The sequence below is a fragment of the Limulus polyphemus genome, unplaced genomic scaffold (genome assembly GCF_000517525.1).
Source record: "Limulus polyphemus unplaced genomic scaffold, Limulus_polyphemus-2.1.2 Scaffold1188, whole genome shotgun sequence".
In the NCBI taxonomy this organism is placed as follows: Eukaryota; Metazoa; Arthropoda; class Merostomata; order Xiphosura; family Limulidae; genus Limulus; species Limulus polyphemus.
The window spans coordinates 24,529-41,210 of record NW_013666798.1 but is presented as its reverse complement, the minus strand read 5'-3'; the positions used below and the strand labels follow the sequence as shown (position 1 = coordinate 41,210).

Below are 16,682 nucleotides of genomic sequence, written 5' to 3'. Positions count from 1 at the left end.
TCTAATAGTACTAAGTAGTCTTTACTATTGTTTTGGTTTTTGTTATTACTTAAATAAGAAAAGAAAGAAATTACTAACTTTTATTCTATTATATGTATATATATATATATATATATATATATATATGTTGCTATAAAACGAAACATTATTTGGTATTGTAAAGTTCTGATGACCTATTGAGGAGATATTTAAAATACCATTTCGATGAACAGTTGGAGCCATCCTTATGTAGGCAGTGCTACCACCTGCTTGATTAGATCGAAATTAGTTTAGAAAATAATACATTTTTTTTAGTTTCTGAAATGGAAATATCTACTTTTAATTGAGGACATAATACATTTATTAATTTTCTTGTCGCAAGATTTTCTATTATTTATTCAATTAATACCGCTTACCCGCAAACAATTGCAATCCCAGTAAAACTTGTGTGATTTGCGTTTTTTCCGCTGATTGCTATTTTGAAATGTCTAAGAACATAACCGCTTACACATCAGCCGAAACTTCATAAAAAGTGAGTTGGATAGAAAAAACCGGTCCAATTACAGAAATACCAGAGAAAATGCGCCCCTGGAAACAAAAAAAAAGTGAATCTTCCCTGTGAAAGAAGGGAATTGACACGGAGGAAGACATGCCAGTTTGTTTGTTTTTTTTATTGCTCAAAGCAACAAATAAAAAGAGGAAGAGATGTCACTTTAAAAGTTCGGTTTTAACGACGAAAGGTGGCGAAGCATTATAAACCAATAGGCCTAATATTTATAATAAAATAAATCACGAAAAGACTGCAAGTGTGTTTTTTCCCAGTGACTTGTGGGGAAGATGAAAGATAGTTCTGAAATACTATTTTACACACCTCTGGTTTGAAATCAGGAATGGACAAATTAAGAGTAATGTGGAAAAACAAATGTGTAGTTTACGCGATTTTTATTACATAGTTCATTATTGATTTAGATATTTGCCTGGCAACCATTAGCCTTTTATTGACCCAAGCAGTAATTATTTTATTATGAATTTAAAAAAAATACACATTTTTCTTTTTTAAATTTTTCATATTGATTTTGATGATACTCTGAATATAAATAACTAAGTTACATAAATGAATTAATTGACTATAGTGTATGAATAGTGGTACTGTTTACATGTAATATAATTGTTATTTGACATTGAAATGTTCAACTATTAAAGAATGTTAAATGAGGATAAATAACTGGCACAGTCGATTTGTCCTCGAAGTTGTGCTTAGCATTACTTATTAGGTAGACAAGTTTCTATATACGTATTTGTATGCAAACAGAACACATGCATGTAATTTTTACCTGACCATAATATACAACTGATATGCATTTTAAGAATTACAAATGACTTAAATCAGCAAAATTGTGTCATGAATGTATTTTTGCACTTAACAATATATGAAACAGATATAACTATATTCATCCTCCAACTATTATGCTTTTTGCATCCCTATTAAATAAATACTTGTGTGCTCATGAAAACTAGACAATCTTATTATGATCGCATGCTGTTTCCTTAGACCAGTTAAATCTAAGGTACTGTAGAAAACAAAAATATGTACTTCGACACGTTAGCGACTTAATCTATTTTTACCATTCTTTAGGGGAAAATTTGCCACTGTACGTCGCTGCAAGCACAAAGAAACTGGTATTGAATATGCAGCAAAATGTATCCGGAAACGACGTCGTGCAGCCGATATACGTCATGAAATCATGCACGAAATGTATGTGTTAAAATTGAGTGAAAATTGTCCGCATATCATCCACCTTCACGAAGTCTACGAAACAGCAACTGAAGTAAATCTCGTGTTGGAACTGTAAGTACGGATACTAACGACATGTCATAAAAACAAATTGGACTTACCTTTTATAATGGCTCATTCTTTGGATTTTAACATTTGTAGAATAACTGTAGTAATACAAGATAGGTTAGTTAAATAAGTTTACTTAGTCTCCAAAATATTGCGATAGTAATGCATTTTAATCTTTTGTTTGTTTTTATTAGGGCAGCAGGTGGTGAGCTACAAAGGGTTTTGGAAGACCAAGAAGTCATCGCTGAAATGGAAGCAGCTCGTCTGATGCGACAGATTTTAGAAGGCGTGGCTTTCTTGCATCATAATAATATTGCACACTTAGATATCAAGGTAGAGTGAACCTACACCATCATAACTGTTTATTAATAGACTTATTTTATACACCTTAATATTTCTGTTTCCATTCCATGAAAGCATTTGAACCATATCAGGACTTATGATTAAAGATGTTGCTTTTTAATTCACGTCGTATGAATTACTAGCAGCGGATTTTATCGTTGATTAAACCCGAAGTTCTTGCTTATCATAACATGTGGTGTAAAGTTGGTTTGTTTGTTTTTTTAATTACGCGCAAAGCTACACGAGGGCTATGTGCGCTAGCCGTCCCTAATTTAGTAGTGTAAGACTAGAGGGAAGGCAGCTAGTCTTCACCACCCACCGCCAACTCTTGGGATTGGCCGTCACATTATAACGCCCCCACGGCTGAAAGGGCGAGCATGTTTGGTGTAACGGAGATTCGAACCCGCGACCCTCAGATTGCAAGTCGAGCGCCTTAACCACCTGGCCATGCCGGGCCCGCAGTGTAAAGAACTGACCAAAGCCTTTGTGTGACGTCACTTATTTTTGTGTAAAGCACGTAAGGGAATTCGGCAGTAATTTTTAGGATTAATTGAAATATTGACGGTAGTTTTATTGACATTTTTGTGTGTTACTTGTAGGGTATTAGGATCCCTATAACCAACAAAGTGATGGACACATTAGCAATTTTTGCATAAATAGTTTTTGTTTTTTTTTTAAATCTGATGTACGTCCATATTGGCAATTCTATGGTTAAAGCACTCATTTAAAGTGGAGGTGTCAACGATAAAGTATTTCATTGCACAGCTAATTGACATATGGCCTTACATTGAGTTGTTGCAATGGGATCTTAAATCGAGTGCTAACTTTTATAAACAAACGTAAATATCTTTATCACTTAGTGGCCCGTTTCCGTAAAAACGCGTCATGCACTTTTGGTCTGAAGAGCGCCAGTTAAATTTAACTATTCACTTAGACGAGTTGGCGGTTGATGTTATTGACAAGCTGCCTTTACTCTGCTTTATAAGTTCACAGCTAGGAAGCACTATGCGTAGATAGCCATTTCCGTAGCCTAGCGCTGAAAATCTGAAATAAATAAACTATTACTTAAAATTTAAAGGATTTTTCTAGTGAAACAGTAATTAAGATCACTCCTTTATATAAGTTTGCTGAATTGTTAGTGTTAAAAATGGAGAAAAAACAAAATAATTTTAGAAGATTAACTGCATTTATTTGATATCGGTTGTGTCTTGGCATAACATCCTTGTAACCTCTCATCTAAGTCACAACAAAAATTATATCAATGTTTTTGCTTATTTTTTTCCACTATGAAAAAAAAACACGTTGAAATTATTACGCTTGTACCTCGTTAAACATTTTGTTTGTTGTTATTTCAGTTAGTAAGTAAATAAACTCTATAAACATTTAAGAAAAAATTATTTTTATTAATTTGTTAGCTAGGTGTGCTTAGTTACGGAATAGTGCTAGAATTTTTGGTTAGGAAAAAAATATTTTTTAGCAAAATTAAAGGAACACTAGAATCCTGATATCTTTCTTCTTTTTTTTTTCATTATTAATTTCCGATAATCTTCATACGAAGGCTTTCAGGTTATCGAGTTTATTCAACTATGCTTTTTTTTATTTTAGGACTCGGTGTGTTCTCCAAATACAACATTGTTATTACTTTGTAGATGGTTTTGTGTTATGTTGCCATAAAATTAGCAACTCAACTTTTGGTGCTTTTTGTTAGAGGAAAGTTTAAGATTAACACTTAATGGCTGTTTTAGTTCATGCAAGTTAATGAACCCAAATTATTACTGTTAGCAGATCTTCGTACTATCATATCAGTTTTCTAGTTTTAGATTATACAAACTTCATTCACAAAAGCCTAAAACTGTATTTACGTAATTTTCGAAAACATCATATTCGTTCATATACTTAAAAGATAACATAAATCATTAAAAGAAATCCTAATACTATTTTACGAATTTCTAGTACAAGTATACGATTACGATGTCATAAAAAAAAAGAAAGGGTCGAGGGCTCAGCGCGACCAATGGTTAGCGTGCCGGACTGTAGATTCGAGGCACAAAAATAAATAAATCATTTACGCCTTCACGCTCTCACACTTTGGGGCCATAGTTGCGTTATAAGAGTGGTGGTCAAATCCTACTATTCGATTAGAATAACCCACAAGTTGGCGTTGGATGGGTGTGACTAGCTGCCTTCATCTTTTCAAAATTAGGAACAGCTAGGTCAGATAGCCCACGAGTACCTTTGCATGAAACTCCTCAAACAGCATCATCAAAAAAAAAAAAAAAGCGTCGAAGTGGTGCCGTAGTGACCGCCCTTCCTTCGTGACATACTTTCTAAGTACTCGTCTGTCACTAATTTCAAAAATAATCCTTAACCCTTCGTACTCGTCATGTCCTCTTTACACAGAACGGGCTAAAACAAACACCATAAGGAACGTTTGTCTAATATGATCGTGCACTACAGAATTCCACTCAACCGACATAACAGTCATATTGTTGATAATCTGTGCAGTTTATGAATTTGTTCTATTTTAGTTTTAAGCATTTATTGGACATTTTCGGTATATATATATATATATATATATATTAAAACGTGAAACATGTTTAATTTATTTAAGTTTTCTAGTTGACTCCGTAAACACATTGTTTTTTAACTGCATTACGAAACTCGGAATTATTGGATTTGTGACATACAGCAGGGACTGAACTGTGATATTGTAAATTTTTAAAAAAGTAGGTTGAAATTAGATTTTGTTAATTACAACTGACGATCATATATATATATTTTTCCAACATTTTAAGAGTTAATATTTTTGTTTAACCCTTGAAGTGACGACATTTATATGTGCACCATAAATAAAATCAAAATGGCACATTATTGTTATTATTTCTTTGACTAAGATACGCCAATTCTTCAGTCTTAAAATAATTTATTTCATACCATTCCAGGAATTTTTTGTGCACATAAAAAGTAAGATGCTGGAATGATCAAGCTCGTACATTAGTTTTTCAATCCTGTTTCATTCCACTACGTCACTTGTCTTGTATATCACGTGATACAGGAAGCTTAGCAAGAACGGACGGAAGCTGTTTTTTTTTTCTTTTTTTCTCCCCCCGAAGCGTTTAGTCAATGAAGGCCTTGTTTCTGTTATGGTCACATTTACGTACGAGATGGATCATATGGCATGGCCCTCATTTTGGAATGTGAACTTAAGGGTTAGGGCTTACAGGCTTAATAAAACTTGACATACGTTGTTTCTATTGAGCAGTATACTTCCTGTGTTACACTTGTTTATTGATGAATTGAAACAGTTTGAATCGTTCAACTGTTATTATTAATTTGCATGGCGTTAATATAGTTTCTTATTACAAAGCGAGTTAAACCACAGAACGTATAAAAATAGATTTTCCTTCGAAAATGTGTTAATACAGATACAGTCTAAGAAGAACTCCACAATTCATCCATAAACATAATACAACGATTCAGATATTACCGAGATGAGTTATTGTTTATGGTTTTTCTGGAACTACAAATAACGCTGAAGCTCTGTAGATATAAGAATTAGCAATATTTCCAATTATTACGAATGCCATGTTTAATTATAACATTGTCCTTCTTCAATTTCAGCCACAAAATTTGCTTCTTACAAGTGCCTTACCACAGTATGATGTGAAATTGTGCGACTTTGGAATTTCTCGGCTTATTTTAAAAGGAAGTGAAATTCGAGAGATCCTTGGAACACCTGATTATGTTTGTATGTTGAAGTATTCTGTAATGTTAACTAATAAGTCATTCTTACTTATTTTAACATTTGGAATGATGCTTTTTATTTTTCCAGAACGACCAACATTGCCGATAACCATGTTGAGAGTTACATCTACACAGTTTTTATTTTATGTCAATATCTGTTAGCAACACAGCGTATTGAAAAAAAATAAAAAAATACTCGGATTTGAAATTTATATAAAAGTTTATATGTATAAAGATTTTTAGTTCTTTGCATCACTTAGGTCATTATAAACAGAGTAACATCAAAATAGAATGGGTTACACAGCCAATGCTTTAGAATTAAGATTTTTGGGCATCCTTGGACACAGTGAATTGGTTGTTATAACTGAAGAACGGTTAAGTTTAAAGGCATCAAACTTATTCAGATGTTACTATATTTAGGGCATTTTAAAATGATTTTGTTTTTGAGTTGAAGAAAGATAATTGCATGTATTTGTTAGAATAAAGAGTAAGTTTTAAACTAAATTAACAACAACTTAGCTTATACTTATCATAAGATATTAGTATTAGGCCTATTACATTTCTAAATACTATCTTCTTTGTCTAGTCCCTTAGGGATTTTCTAGAATTAGAAGAGTGTATAATATTAGTTTTCTAACAACTCTATATTCACCATATCCATTGCTGTCGACGCATTTTGCTCAATCAAGAGCTCTTCAGGCTAGCTGGGATAAAACAATCACAGCAGTGTACCGGACACTACTTACGCAAGCCATTTGTTACAACAACAACTGCTATGGTGTGAACCCCAACTGGACTAAAGAGCTCTGTATTGAGCAAACTGCATTGTCGGCAATGGATATGGGGAATATATTATGGTTGGAATAATAATATTATCATTATACGTTCTTCTAATTCTTGGAAGTATCTAAGGGACTAGATAAAGAATGTAGTGTTTAAAAGTATAATAGGCCTAATACTAATGTCTTATGACATGTATAGTTAAAATGATGCTTCACCAGCTTGTAAAAGGCCTGAACTTGTCAAAATTGTGTTTTTTTTAGCTAGTAAGCATACAGCTGTTATAATACTCAATAATCTATTAATTGGAAAAAAATAGCATACAGTTAATTTAAAGTAAATCAAAATAATCTATGTATAAGGTGAAATTACTCAATATTTTGGTGTATGTTTAGTAATAGATAAAGTTCATTGTATAAATGGTGGAATTGTAATAAATTATTAAGAAAGAAAGAAGCTCTTGAAATTTTATCTAGTTATTGCTAAGTAAAGCTACATTTGATTGAAAAAATAGGCCAACCTAAGTAAGAAGTAATGGAGAAATCATTTCATGAAAATTGGTTTGTCTGATTCTAATCATTAGCAATATCAATAAAATTTGAGTCTTTTGCTCTTCTAAAATAAATTGAACAGTTGCTTTGTTTCGTTAGATGCTACTCTTTAATACAATATAAAAATGTTATTTAATTTTGCAGTTTACATTACACATAAAGGTACAATTTCAATATAGTTCTGAAAAATTCAAGGTAGTTTAATCCAAAGGAATAATTAAGAACCATCTTTCATATATATATTTTGCTGACATTTTTGCAGTTTTAATTAATTGAATTCATTTGTCAAATATGATGAAGTCTCATTTTAAACTTGTTAAATAATCTTTAACTAGAAATATTGTAGTTTGAATTGCAAAAACCTTACGAGATTGAAAGCATACATTAATAATTATATCTAAGATTTACAGTGTTACAGAAACTTTGAAAGAGGAAATGCTTTGCATACATTTTTACATTATTTTTAGTTAATTTTTTCATTTCATGCTTTTATTTTGTGATGACTAGCTTGACCTTATTAGTGACTAGTTGCCAGAAAACCTACTGTAATACTTAGTATATGTTTTTAATTTTATACATTCTTGAATCCTAAAGATTTTTGTTTTTGTGAAAGTTAGTGTAATTCATTTCATTCAGAGATTATTCTAAAACTATATTGTTCAAATATAGTTAAAAGATGTGTGAATTAAGACTATTGTGTTAATTCTAATTATGTTAATGTGTTTGATTTTAGCACCAGAAATTCTTCAGTATGAACCAATTTCTTTAGCTACTGATATGTGGTATGTATAAAAATATTTTGCCTGCAATTTAAAATTTATTTACTCACTACTGTGTACTTTGTCTTATAGTGAATCATGCTTAGCTTATATAATATAAATTTTAAGATGTGTGTTTTCACATACTTCCCTATCACTTGTGTGTTATTATAAACTGTAATATATCCATTGCATTAAAATGAGTGAATAATAATTGATGAAAGTTTTATCAGTTGATTGTTATTTCTAAATATTTAGTAATCACTGTATACAAAGAGAAATGAAATTTGATGTTATGGTTAATTAACTTTAAAGTAAAAGTGAAGCATGCATAAGATTACAGTATATTTACTTAGACCATTTGTCATTCCTGTAGAAATTCATCGTTGATATATTTGAGAATTTCAAAAATTTGTTTCTTGCTAATGTTTGAGGTCTGGAAAGATTATTCAGATTTAAAATTCTGGTTGAAAAATTTTAAACACTATATAACATTAGTTTTAAAAAACAAAATATATTCTGTTTACCATAAACCTTTTTATGGATACAGAGCATGTTCAGTTGCTAAAGCATTATTTTAGACAGTAACATATAGACATAACCCTTTGTTTGGTTTATGTTACTATAATTTGTTTTTAAAAGTTCACAACAGTTCAGAGCCCTATGGATTTCAATATAGAAAAGAGTTGTTTCTATGTGTAATTAAATTGTGTGATTTAAACTGGAAGATATGTTTTCAGTAGAATCTGTTTTGTTAAAACATCTTAATAATTCACTGGGATTATTATTCTCTGAAATCCTATAATTTCACAAATTATGACATTTTTATTTTTTAAAAAGATGATTAAGTTTAACTGTACAAGTTATTTTATTTAAGTTGTCAGGTCTTTTCTTACTACGTCCAGTCATGAAAGTTTTACCATACTTATGCATCAGTGAAAAAAATTTGTTAAGATAAATTTTCCTTTGCATTTTTAGGAGCATAGGTGTCCTGGCTTATGTTCTTCTCTCAGGTCACACTCCCTTTGGTGGAGAGACCAAGCAAGAAACATTTTGGAATATCACTAGTGGTATATTGGAGTTTCCAGAAGAAATATTTTGTGGTGTGTCAAACGATGCTAAAGATTTCATTCAGAGGTTATTAATTACTGAACCAAGGTAAGTGCTTGGACAATAAACTGATACCTTCCACTGCATGAAATGCTAATAAAGCAATTACAAGCTTCTTTGTAGTTACCTATAAAGAAGATAACTTTTGAATGCTTTACATTTAAAGGCTTCTATTAACCAGGTGATTGCAAGGTAACTGTAAGCAAACACTTTTTTTCATTGTTTAGTTTATTTTACTTAATTTTAGGCCACAGGATGAAATTTTATTTAAAACATTTTGCTATGATAGAGGTTTAACCACAAGATTTAATTAGATTATTTTTAATTTTGATAAAGAAAGGACTTAATTGTTTTTAAATTATAAAATTGAAGCAATATTAATTTTTAAAATTTTGTTGATTAGAGAAAAGGTTAATAACAGTAATCTGAGCTATAAGTTTAAAATTTAAGGTATGTGATGTTAACTAGAGAACCCTAAAACTTCCATGGAATGCATGGTTTACATTGACAAAAATTCAAAAACAGCAAGGTTTTTAATGCATAATAATGTTTAATTAAGTATGCATAAAAAGGGAAATAGAGAATCAAAAATGGGAAGGTATCACTTTAGGATTGAAAGCTGAGAAAATAAATATCAAAATTTAGGTACAAAACATTGTTATTTTAGAAAAATTGAATTAAAACCGGGTATCCTGAGTTGAGTTATCATAGAGCTCAAACCAACAGTTAAATGGGTGTTTTAAAGACCTTGCTATTAAGGAAATAGTGAAAAAATCATGTACTTTGATGTTATTGGTAGTGAAACAAATCTCTTGTCATACAGTGAACGAATGACGGCCAAAGAATCGCTATGTCACTCTTGGATTAAGAAGTTTTGTGACCCAGAGAATACTGAGAAAGATTTATCAAGGAGATCATCGATGGATGAAGCAAATACTGAGGTTTCTGATGTACCATCAGAGTTCAGTAAAGACATTTCTAACCATTCAAGAGAGATGCAGTCAAAAGAATCGGTAACTGCTGAAGTTGTAGAGGGAACATTTTCATGTCAGACACATCTGCTTCCCATGGCCCACCACCAAAGGAATGGGATCATTGAAAAGGAGGTGGTTTCTAGTTCTGATAAATCACACTCTTGTTTATCTAATCTAAATTCCACAAAAAAAAGAGGTGTATCTGAAATGGGGAATATGATGGTTGAACTGGAAGGACTTAATTTAAATAAATGTATCATTATTACTGATGAAAGAATGAGTGTGGTTTGTTAAAGTGAAGATGAGCTAGGATTTTATAGCTTCATTCACTTTGTGTCCATAGACTTGGTTAGTGTCTAGTTTGACTATTCCATTGCAGTCAGCAAATCAGCAGTTCTTCCGATGATTTGATTAAAATAGTCTGAAATAAATAGGAGTAATATAATGATTGAGGTAGTTTAGTTTAAGATTATATAAAATATTTTCTGGATAGATTTCAAGATAGCAGTAGAGAGTGAGTTGTTATTGGTTGATAAAATTAGAAAATGTTTTTACTGACCTCACACTGGATGATCTGGGCTTTGAAGATTTTTGTACATTCTTTTCCTCAGCTGGTTGACTGATTAGCAAGGATATATCTACAAACATTGCACAGACTGGTTGGTGAGGATACCAAAGAGAAGTTCATTGATAGTGTATGTAATTGAGTATGCATATTAGGCTTTCCACTAGATGGGTTTATCAGAATTGTATGTCAGTTTATCAACTCTTAAGGGACCAACCTTTTTATAATAAACTACCCAACCACAATAAAGTAGCATCATTCAAAGCTGCAGTATATATTTAGTCCAAGTGCACGCTATAGTGGTTATAGTTTCTCTCATTATATGGAATATGTATTTTTACTGCCTAGATTGATCACTTTGCTTTCAGCCATGTTTTCTCATATATATATATATATCTATATATCTTAATTATCTTTATTCACTAGATAACCTAAACACCATAAAAGTCGATATACAATATTATTTGAGCTTGTGGTTGAATTGTAGTCCTTTTGGTAGACATTATTATGTTAGTCTTTTGGTTTTAGTGGAAATAACAGATTGGATAAGGGAGTAACTGATTGAACAATCCATTGAGAATGTAAGCATTAGATGAGGTTAAGGGATACTCTTTATGTAACAAAACTGCATGAGACGTAAGTAATCTATACATAACTTTCAATAAACCTTTCCATGAAAGCCAATAGAAAGTGAAGTAGTCGGGGTGTCTACGGACTATTTACAGGGTTATTTTAACCAAACTTATCATAACTAGTGTTTTAACCATATATTTATAAATTTTAATGTAAAAATAGTGTGAATTAAGTAGTTTGTCTTAATTTATTACAACGGCTTTCAATTCCAATGTTTAAATGGTGTATTACTTTGATTTTCTGTAAATATACATTTTGTACAAGGACATTTTTAGTGATATGGTACCCCCCATATTCAGAAATAAAATTTTTGGGTGATATATTTTGTCAGAATGCATTTATTTTTATCTATTTTTCATGTGAATATTATCTTATAAGGCTGACGACACTGAGATTGCCCACTTGTAACATTTTATAAACTGTACATTTATTTGAAATTTTGTGTATATTTTTAAATATTGAGATAAGAAATTGTTTTTATTTTGTAGAGATTTAACAAATCTAACCCAATCACCTTAAAAAATTTTAAAGCATTCATTAAAATAATTTTTTTGTGTTGTATGATAGGAGATGCAGCTGCTCAAGCAATATTTGGTTTGTTTTAGTGCAAAGCTACACAATGGACTGTCTGCACTGTATCTAATGCGAAAATCAAAGCCCTGTACAGGCCCAGCATGGCCAGGTGGCTAGGGCGTTCGACTCGCAATCTGCGGGTCGTGGGTTCAAATCCCCGTCACACCGAACATGTTCGCCCTTTCAGCCGTGAGGGCGTTATAATGTGAAGGTCAATCCCTCTATTCGTTGGTAAAAGAGTAGCCCAAGAGTTGGCGGTGGGTGGTGATGATTAGCTGCCTTCCCTCTAGTCTTACACTGCTAAATTAGGGATGGCTAGTGCAGATAGCCCTCGTGTAGCTTTGCGCAAAATTCAACACAAACAATATATATATTCTGGGTCCTGGAATATTTCAATGCCGCATTGATTAAACTTTTCTGGTTCTGTAACCAGGAACAGTTTGGTGTCAAAGTGTTTGATATATTTCTTCATCTTGACTTTATCTTAAAAATAATTTGTGCAGTCCAAGTTTCAGTAATGTTGACATTACTTGTACAAGCGCGTACAACACAAACATAAGACTTGAGTAATCAGTACTGCTTGTTATTAAACATAGAGCTACACAATAAGGTATCTGTGCTGTGCCCATAGTGAGCATTGAAACCACAACGGTTAGCGTTATAAGCCTTAAGACTTACCGCTGAGCCAGAGAGGCGTGAGGAGAGGGCGATAATCGCTATTTTTTGTTAATAAATGCAAATATTTCGGTGAAATACATGCTTAAGGAATGGATAAAAAGTAGTGTACAGAAAAGATGACCATTATAGAAACCACAGGGCCATTAAAAATGTTACAAGCTCCCTACAACAAATAGGTAGATTGATCTTATTAGCATAATTGATATTTCGAACTTTGAAGATACAGACGAATTTGCACCTAGATGGCGTCCAAAACATGGTGCGAAAAATATTGGTCCTCATAAAGAGGAAACAAAAGCGTTTTTTTTTATGGTGGTGTGACTAATAAGTCCCACAAACTTTCAACTGATCTGATGCTTATGCAATTAGATCAGACCGCCCACTTCCAAAGTTTCCGAAATAAAGGGTTATGTGACTCAACTATTTACTAGGCAAAAGCAGCGGCGGTTTACATCTTTGACCAATTATCATAATGAAACTGAGATCAGTTAAGTTAAATCTATCCCATTTCGAAACGAAACGTTAGAGCCAGCGCTGAACTTCGGTTTCAATGGTACAAGCCGATGAGAATTGTGACACCATCCTTCTGGACGGAATGCCAGCCTATCGCAGATTAACCCCAGCTACCCTCTGAAACCCACTATGCAGCTGAGTAGACTAAGACAAATGGGGCAAATCATCTTATTCAAGGACACAACAACATGTCACGAGCAAACCTTTTGACTACAATTCCAAAGTACTATCCACTTTGCCAGCAGTGTGTCAATAAACTTCGAAATTTGTACTAATAGCACTATACTGCTAAAGGAAAATTTCGCCAGTGTTAACATTGCCAACGTCGATATGTGGTGAAGCATACCAGGGTGCTCTATTTGACTGTTTCATAGAGCTGTTGGAAAACATTGGCATTTCAAAGGTAGTCATTTGGTCGAAAACTCTCACTTAATTCTGATGAACCTTTCCTACTGACTGTATGATAAATTGGGTTATGAATCATTACATCGAGAAAAAAAAAACAGAGATAAAAGGAACCCTTCTTCATCTACCCAACTTATACTAGGTCAACATACCACAGAATTTGGTAATTTCTGGACACCATTGTTTAAAACAATCGAATTAGTTAATTGATTAAAGGCTTGATGGGGGAGACGAATGAATAGAACAACAGCCCCTTTATTATGACTCCGAGGATCGAATCCCGGTCACCACCTCTAAACATAGAAATGTCTTTCCCAAAACCTCATCGGAGGCGAGTGGTTATTTTAGGCAAAATTAGTCAATGCACCCATACCCTGATGGCCCAGGCGGTGAAATAAAGGGAGAATCTGGTAGAAAATTTTTAATTTATAATTTTTTTCGTTGACAAAACTCGAAGATAATTTAAGCATTTTCTAGTAGTGAACATTTTTATTCACTTTTGAGCTCTTCAAGTAATATAAATGATTTTTCTGATATCGTAATAATAATAATAATTGATATAAAATAATTATGTGCGCTGAGCAATGTTGAATCTTTATATTCTTAGGCACTAAGCAGTGATAACATTTTATCACTGCACGAATAACTTTTATAATTGCACAATCTGTGCATAGTTGCAAGTTAAAATAACCTATGCTGAAGATGGCAGCTGGCTAAGGCCGAAACGTAATAAAAACAACAACTAATTGATGATTAGTATCAAGTAATAAAACTATTTTCAGTAATTAATAATTAGACATAGACGACTGTATGGGCAACTATCCATGACAACGATTGTTATAAGATAGTCACAACATGACTGTAAGTAATTAAAAAATGAGATTTTATAACGTACGATTGTGTATTAGGAGATGAACTTTTGTTGAAATAGATGTATGTTCTAATTAATTTGAATACCTTTCACTGAAATTTCTGTTACAGCTTTTAGTAACACCTACTGGGGACTTTATTAACATTAAATAAATGTTCATTATATTACTTTAAACGTGAAAGTTAATCTGTAAATCATTTGAAAACTTTATGCGTTTGAAACTACTTTTGCCCGTACAAATAGAAAAAAAAAGAGCCTACTTCAAATGAATTCATTAATTTCTTATAGAGTATGCAAAATAATATATATTTCTATAGTATCGACTTACCATTTAAGGCTTACATTTGCAAAACGTAGAAGAAAAAGATAAAAACTTTTTTTTTTAATTTTGGAAAAAAAACACGTTTTAAACACAAAGGCATCATAATTACACAAATCGTAAATTATGACCTTCTAAATTTCGATAAAAACACATTTAAGAATAAAAATTTAAAACTAGACTGAACTCACATGCACAAAACTCATTTTACACTTATGTAACTGCAAAGGATAAAAGCTTCAGTTATTTACTAGTTTCTCGACTGTAAGTATCACCACAGATAGAGAATATTTTGCTATGAAAGGTTTCACTGGATCTATGTATATTTTCTATGTGCAAATGCTACTAGAGATGTGTTTATTTACAGTCCTATAAAGTAGTTTGAATCAATTATCTTGTGTTATGTCAATTTAACTGCAGTATACGCCAGTACAAACATCGTAGACTTTATTTTACAATGGCCTGCAGTAATAAAGCTATTGGTACGGAAGTGCCAAAAGTAAAAATTAATAAACAAAATTTCAGGTTTGTAAAAAGTTATTAGTGTCACACCTAATTCGTTTCTTTGTGTAGCTTAACTGCGTTGAAAAATATTGCATTTGCACCATAATACTTATTATCTCAACTTCTTTGTATTATGTTGTATGTAGATATGTATATAGCTTGCATTTATTCTAAAGCTAAAAATAAAATATGTGCCATAGTTACTTGCATCTTCTGTACACAAACGTTATAGTTCTGCATGTATCTATTACTTGCAAAGTTACAGATTCCTAGAAATAATATAACTCAACTAAAAATACCTTTGTTACTGTGACATAGAAAAAGTACTTATACGACAAACATTCTATATATAAAAAAAGAGACTGACTGTGATATGTTAAGTAATACTCTGAGCCTAATAAGTGTAGAAATACAGATAGTCTGTAGGACTATGGGCGAGATTTAAATAGAGCAAATAGTGGATGCTTGTCTAGCATGAGTATCATTATAACGATAGCGTTTTTCACTTGGGATAACTGTAGCTGCTGACCACTATAATATGTAACTGATAGACAATACTTTGTGACCCAACTGAAGGATTGGATCAAATATTATCATTATTCAACCATCTTTAATTGTATCATGAGAAGGATATTGTTAAAAATGTCCTACGGCAATCGAAAATCAGCCCGAACATCGAATACCTCAAATGCAAACAGAACAACCTCTCTTTTATGGTAAAGCAACACAAGCTGTTGATAATAAACGACTGTAAATGTGTAATGTGATCTGAAGGATCATTTATGCCCTTTTCAGTGCTGATAATAGGGCAAAAGCGTGGAGAAAATATCATGAAATATTTGACTCTATTTGTATTGCTCCAACAGTACAAGGTATTAGAAGTGGTGTGATAGTGTGGAACATATATATTCTTTTTACATGGGATGGGTTCTTCAATCTCTTTTGAAGGGTATATAACATCCAGAGTGTACCACAATGATAATTCTGATCTATCCTATTACATAATGCTTTATTTCAACGTTAATGAACAAAGGGTCTTCCAAGATGATATTGAGATAATCCAAGGAGCTTGTTTGTTAAATATCATTACCAAGAGTATGATAGTAACTTCAGTTAATACAAACAGTTGAACTCAATCCAATTCAGCAAGTGTGGAATTAACTCGAACGTTACTTTTGTCACTATTTTCCAATGACCGTCAACCAACTTTTGTCCTTATCATGGACGAATGAGCGACTATCAAACAATACATATTCAACTATCTTTTAGTCTTTCCTTCAACTAATCTAAGGCGTATTGTGGCGAAACGTAGTTCAGCCCTATATTATATGGTGCTCTTAATAGAGTAACTAGTTCATATGTTCATTCTATGTACCAGTATCACTAGAGATTTACTTGAATTTATGAAAAAGAAACGTACCAAATAGATAAATTTTATAGGAAATAACTGGGATACAAATACTTAACTTTTAACTTTTTTTTTAATAAAATGGAATAAAATATTATAAATATCATGAAACTTGAAATAGTAGATTAGAAT

General features: G+C 32.0%; 1 protein-coding gene across 1 annotated transcript in view; it reads left to right on the top strand.

The window, feature by feature from the left end:
• LOC106462511 (serine/threonine-protein kinase 17B-like) overlaps positions 1-11,599 on the top strand; it is a 53,526-nt gene extending 41,927 nt beyond the window's left edge. Inside the window, exons 3-8 of the mRNA XM_013922444.2 lie at positions 1,616-1,828; positions 2,017-2,155; positions 5,786-5,912; positions 7,973-8,021; positions 8,976-9,155; positions 9,931-11,599. Of these exons, the coding sequence (XP_013777898.2) occupies positions 1,616-1,828; positions 2,017-2,155; positions 5,786-5,912; positions 7,973-8,021; positions 8,976-9,155; positions 9,931-10,375 (1,153 nt within the window). The 3' untranslated portion in view covers positions 10,376-11,599. The remainder of the gene's footprint in view (positions 1-1,615; positions 1,829-2,016; positions 2,156-5,785; positions 5,913-7,972; positions 8,022-8,975; positions 9,156-9,930) is intronic.
• The last annotated feature ends 5,083 nt before the right edge of the window (positions 11,600-16,682 follow it).